Source organism: Natator depressus, chromosome 20 (assembly GCF_965152275.1).
Source record: "Natator depressus isolate rNatDep1 chromosome 20, rNatDep2.hap1, whole genome shotgun sequence".
Lineage (NCBI taxonomy): Eukaryota > Metazoa > Chordata > Testudines > Cheloniidae > Natator > Natator depressus.
Window position 1 is genome coordinate 3,269,423 of NC_134253.1, and position 5,928 is coordinate 3,275,350.

General features: G+C 70.4%; 1 protein-coding gene across 1 annotated transcript; it reads left to right on the plus strand.

Moving 5' to 3' along the window:
- Positions 1-170: 170 nt before the first annotated feature.
- On the plus strand, positions 171-5,332 carry SHMT2 (serine hydroxymethyltransferase 2). The gene is given in 11 exon segments (XM_074935789.1): positions 171-373; positions 720-801; positions 1,266-1,340; positions 1,342-1,389; positions 1,683-1,822; positions 2,938-3,103; positions 3,201-3,300; positions 3,588-3,709; positions 3,711-3,754; positions 4,198-4,301; positions 4,743-5,332. Coding segments are annotated over 11 exon segments (1,041 nt in total). The 5' UTR covers positions 171-344; the 3' UTR covers positions 4,874-5,332.
- The last annotated feature ends 596 nt before the right edge of the window (positions 5,333-5,928 follow it).

Below are 5,928 nucleotides of genomic sequence, written 5' to 3' on the forward strand. Positions count from 1 at the left end.
GCAGGGAGGCCCCAAAGGGGTGATGGGCCCCAGGTTCCCCTCTTTTGCGGGTGCCGGGGGGGCACAGAGGCCCCAAGGGGGGTGATGGGCCCTGGGTTCCCTCCAGGGGGCCGATGGGGTGGGGGGGGAAGAGGCTGCTTTGGGTGTCTGAGCCCCGGTGCCCTCCCCGCAGGTACTATGGGGGGGCCGAGGTGGTGGACCAGATTGAGCTGCTATGCCAGCAGCGGGCACTGGAGGCCTTCGACCTGGACCCTGCCCGCTGGGGGGTGAACGTCCAGCCCTACTCCGGGTCGCCCGCCAACTTTGCCGCCTACACGGCCCTGCTGCAGCCCCACGACCGCATCATGGGCCTGGACCTGCCGGACGGCGGCCAGTATGTCCCCCTGTGGGCAGTGGGGGGCGGGGGGAGGAGGGAGCCGGGCCCTGGGGGGTGCTGAGCCTGGGGGGCGGGAGGGGGCAGGGTCTGGCTGAGGAGGCCCCAGGAATCGGGGTGGGGAGGGAGGAGTGCTGGCGTGGGGTCTGGGGGCTACAGGCAGAACCAGCTGGGGGTGAGGGGGGTGCCTGTCTGGGGGGGGGGGGGGGAGATTGCCCCTGGGCGAGAGCCCTGCCAGGAGGGGGCCCGTCTGGGGAGCTGGCCCGGGCGGAGGGGTGGGTCATGTCCGGTCTCCAGGTCGGGCCGTGGCTCTGGCCTGACGCCGTCCATCCCGTCTCTCCCGCAGCCTGACCCACGGGTACATGTCGGACGTCAAGCGCATCTCGGCCACCTCCATCTTCTTCGAGTCCATGCCCTATAAACTCAACGTGAGTGGGGGGGCAGCGTGCGTGCAGGGTGCTTGCAAAGGGGGGGGGTAACATGCATTCACAGAGAGGGGGGGTCCCAGTCCCTTGCTCCTGGGGACCCCCCCCCAGGGGCTGGGCCAGGATGTTTCTGCTGCTCTGGCGGCATTGGGGACCCTCGACTCAGGTGTACTGGGGGAAGGGAGCCTGGAGTGTCTGTGTCTCCCCCACCCCGTGCCCCTGCCCCTCGGAGCCCCCCCAGCTCTCGCGCCCTGCCTGCCAGGGCTGGTGCCTGGGCCAAGCCGTGTGCACCCCCGTCGGACCCCCTCTGCCCCTCCCTGGGGCTGGACTGACGCCCCCCCCCCCAGCTCCCTCCCGACCCTGTATAAGCTCTACCCCACCCCTAGCAGCATGGTCCCCGCAAGGGAATTCACGGGGGGGGGGGGGGGTCACTCTCCAGCTGTGACCCCCCTCCCCTCCTCCCGCAGCCAGCCACGGGGCTGATCGACTACGAGCAGCTGGAGGTGACGGCCCGGCTCTTCCGCCCCCGTCTCATCATCGCTGGGCACCAGCGCCTACGCCCGCCTCATCGACTACGCCCGCATGAAGAAGGTGCGGGGGGGGGTCAGGGGAGGGGCTTAGGATGAGGGGAGGGGCTTGACGTGGGTGCGAGGGAGGGGCTTGGGGGGGAGGTGCCTGGGGATGGGGGGGGTTCCTGGCCAAAACCCCCCCCCATGATGACCCTGGGGCACCAGCTGGAGATGGGGGGAGTTTGAAGGGGGGGAGTTGGCGTGAGCTCCCCGGTCCCGCCCTGCGGGGGGGGAGGGGGCCGGGGGGAGAGGGGCTGAGCCGGCGGGGGGGGTCAGAGCGGGGGGCCAGGCTGACGCTGCCCCCCTCTCCGGCAGGTGTGCGAGGAGGTCCGGGCCTACCTGCTGGCCGACATGGCGCACATCAGCGGGCTGGTGGCAGCCAAGGTGGTGCCCTCGCCCTTCGAGCACGCCGACCTGGTCACCAGCACCACGCACAAGACCCTGCGCGGGGCCCGGTGAGCGCGGCCGGGGCTGGATCCACCCCGGGCCCCCCCCCGGCCTGCCCCTCCCCCCCGGCCTGCCCTGCCCCTCCCTGGCCTCTCCCCCATCCCTCCTGTCCTCCCCGCACTGCCCTTCCCCTCCCCCTGGGCCTGCCCCTCCTCTCCTCGCCCCCGCGCTGCCCTCCACCCCCCCCCCGGCCTGCCCTGCCCCTCCTCCGGCCTCTCGTGCATCCCTCCTCCCCCCCCCACTGCCCTTCCCTTCCGCACTGCCCTGCCCCTCCCCCAGCCTCTCCACCATCCCTCCTCTCCCCCCCCCCCGCACTGCCCTTCCCCCCTCCCTCCGGTCCCACCCCTCCTCTCCTCGTCCCTGCACAGCCCTTCCCCCCGGACTGCCCTGCCCTTCCCCCCGGCCTCTCCCCCATCCCTCTTCCCCCCCAGCCTGCCCCTCCTCCCTCGCCCCCGCACTGCCCTTCCCCCCCCCCCCCCAGCCTGCCCTGCCCCTCCTCCGGCCTCTTCCCCCATCCCTCCTTGCCCTCTCCCACGGCCTCTCCCCCATCCCTCCTCTCCCCCCAGTACTGCCCTTCCCCCCCCCGGCCTGCCCCTCCTCTCCTCGCCCCCGCACTGCCCTCCACCACCACCCCCTGGCCTGCCCTGCCCCTCCTCCGGCTTCTTCCCCCATCCCTCCTCCCCCCCTCACTGCCCTTCCCCTCTGCACTGCCCTGCCCCTCCCCCATCCTCTCCACCATCCCTCCCCCCCCGGCACTGCCCTTCCCCCCCTCCCTCCGGGCCACCCCTCTCTCCTTGCCCCTGCACAGCCCTTCCCCCCCCGGACTGCCCTGCCCCTCCCCCGGCCTCTCCCCCATCCCTCCTCTCCCCCCCAGTACTGCCCTTTCCCCCCCGGCCTGCCCCTCCTCTCCTCACCCCCCCATGTCCCTCCCCAGCCTCTCCCTCCTCTCCCCACCTCCCTCCGGCCTGCCCCGCCCCTCCCCCGGCCCTCCTCTCCCCACCCCCACACTGCCCTTCCCCTCTGGCCTGTTTCGGGCAGCTGCCCTGGCGTCTGGGCCCCCCACGGCGGGTGGGGGTGGGAGTGGGGGGATTGGCCACGCACTGACCCGTCCCCGGCCCCACAGGTCCGGGCTGATCTTCTACCGCAAGGGGCTGCGCTGGGTGGATAAGAAGACGGGCAAGGAGACCCCCTACAACCTGGAGGAGCCGATCAACTTCGCCGTCTTCCCCTCGCTGCAGGGCGGGCCCCACAACCATGCCATCGCCGCCGTGGCCGTGGCCCTGAAGCAGGTGGGGGGCCCCCCAGGGCGAGGGTAACACATGGCTGGGGGGGAGCGGGAGGGGGAGGATCTATGGCCCCGCTGACCCCCCACCCCTCTCCCCCGCAGCCAGCTCCCCCCCCTTCCGGGCGTACTGCCAGCAGGTGCTGAAGAACGCCAGGGCCATGGCCGAGGCCCTGCTGCAGAGGGGTTACACCCTGGTGTCAGGTGATGCCCGCGGGACCGGGGCAACGGCAGGGGAGGCTGGGTGGGGCGGAGCTGGGGGGAGCCAGCAGGGGCTGCGGGTCAGGGCGCGGGGCACCGGCGGAGCTGGGCGGAGCCGGCAGGGGCTGTGGGTCGGGGGCGAGGGGGCACCGGCGGAGCTGGGGGGAGCCAGCAGGGGCCGCGGGTCGGGGGTGTGGGGCACCGGCGGGAGCTGGGGGGAGCCGGCAGGGCCGCGGGTCGGGGTGCTGATCTCTCTCTCTCTCTCTCTCTCTCTCTCTCTCCCGACCCAGGTGGCACTGATAACCACCTGGTGCTGGTGGACCTGCGGCCGAAGGGGATTGACGGGGCCCGGGCCGAGCGGGTGCTGGAGCTGGTGTCCATCACGGCCAACAAGAACACCTGCCCCGGGGACAAGGAGCGCCCTGACGCCAGGGGGCCTGCGGCTGGGTAAGGGGGTGCCGGGGGGTGGGGCATGTCTGGCCCCCCAGCTCAAGGGGGGATGGATTCCCACAGTCTGTCCCCAGTACTGGGCCTCCTGGCCCTTCCCCTGGGAGACCTGCCCCCGGCCCCCGCCTCTGGGGACGCCCCCCAGCCTTGCCCTCCTGAGGGTACTAGGGTGGCTTTGAACTCTCTGCCCTGGCGCCCCCGGGTGTCTGACAACAGTGAGAGCTGGGGACAGAACCCAGGAGTCCTGGCTCCCAGCCCCCTGCTCTCACCACTAGCCCCACTCCCCTGCAGACGCCCCCCAACCCAGCATCTCAGCTGATGCTCCTGGTGAAGTAACTGCGGGGCCAGGCTCTCCCTGCCTGGGTGGGGGGGCGGTGTGGTGAAGTAACCATGCGGCCAGGCTCTCCCTGGGGCCGGGGCGGTGAAGTAACCCCGGGGCTGGGCTCTCCCCAGGGCCCCAGCGCTGACGTCCCGCCAGTTCCTGGAAGCCGATTTCCAGAAGGTCGTGGCTTTCATCGACGAGGGGATCAGCATCGGCCTGGAGGTCAAGAGCAAAAACCAGTGAGTTGGGGGGGCAGGAGCTTCTCAGTCTCTGCCCTGCTGGTCTGAATGCCCCATGCGGGGCAGGCCCACTGGCGCCATGGTGTGACCCACACACCACACAGCTTCTCTGAAAGCCAGGACGCCTGGGTTCCATCCCACCTCTGGGAGGGGAGTGGGGTCTAGTGGTTAGAGTAGGGGAGTGGAGCTGAGAGCAGGTGGGGTCTAGTGGTGAGAGCAGGTGGGGCTGGGATCCAGGACTCCTGGGTTCTATCCCAGGCTCTGGCAGGGGAGTGGGGTTTAGTGGCTAGAGCCGTTTTTCCCTTGTAAATTGGGGATAAAGCCCGTGCCATGGCTCTGGGGTGGAGAGGGGGGTGTCTGTCTTTGTGAAGCCCTGGGGGGCACTTGGCCGGCCCCCTCCCCTGGTTTCCCCACTCACCCCCTTCCCTTTCTCTCCCCAGCCAAGTTGCAAGATTTCAAATCCTTCCTGCTGAGTGACGGGGCGACGCAGAGCCGCCTGGCCGACCTGCGCCAGCGCGTGGAGACCTTCGCCCGCTCCTTCCCCATGCCCGGCTTCCAGGATCACTGAGCAGTGGGGGCTGGCCCCACCTCGACCCCCGCCTGCGCTCTGGGCACAGAGACAGAGACTGACCCTGACCCCGGGAGGGGGGCAGTGCTGGGTCCCCGGGCGTCCCGCAGCCTGGCACGGCTCCTTTGGATCTCGCTCTGCCTGCAGCGTTCAGTTCCCTTGCCCCCCTCTCTGTCGGCAGCTGACCTCAGGGGCTGACCCTTTTGTTATTGTAGGGTCTCCAGCTGGAACGTCCCCCGGCCCCGTGCCAGCTCCCACCCTCCTTGCAACTCACAATCAAGGTCCTCCCGTTGCAGGTGCCCTACCCCGCCCAGTGCCAGTGGGAGGTTGGGAAAATGCCCCCATGGACCTAGTTCTGGGTCCCAGGTCCCTCCAGCTGCTTTGCCCCCGGCCAAGGTGTGGGTCAGACGGGACTGGGGCGTCCCCCCGCTTTTAGCTGAGCAAAGAAACCTGGAACATCGGAGAGTTGTGTTGTCTGGTGTCCGTCTGTCCGTCCATCTCGGGGGGCAGATGCTGAGAGCTGCTGTCTGTCTGTGGGGCTCTCTGGCCCCACCCCACCTCCAGCATCCATCAATGCGCTGCAGGGGCATTGCCTTCAGTGGGGGGCTTGGATCTGGCCTGCCCTGTGCGGCCCTGGCCCAGCCCCTGGGATGGGGGCTCGGAGCTGGCCCATGTGGGGAGGTTTAGGAAGCCCAGTTGCCCTGGGGCAGGGAGCAGCCACTCTCTGTGCAGCCTGGGGCTGGCTCTCTCCTGGCTGCTGGGGCAGGGGGGGCAAATCTCCCATTGCAGGTATTGCCAACCTGGGGGGCCCCCCCAGTGCCCTCTCCCCCCACACACACACACTGGGCAGATGGTCTGCGGGAGGCACCTTGCCACCCCTGGGTTTATTTCCCCCCCCCCCCCCCGCAACAGCTCCCTGTCCCTGAGCCCGTTGAAAGATCCAGCCCTTCGCCTCAGGGCATGTTTGGTGAGAACAGCTGGAGGAAGGGTGCCCCCCCCCATGTGCGCCAATGCTCCCCCCATGGGACCTGCCGGCCTGGCTCGCTGGCTGCCCC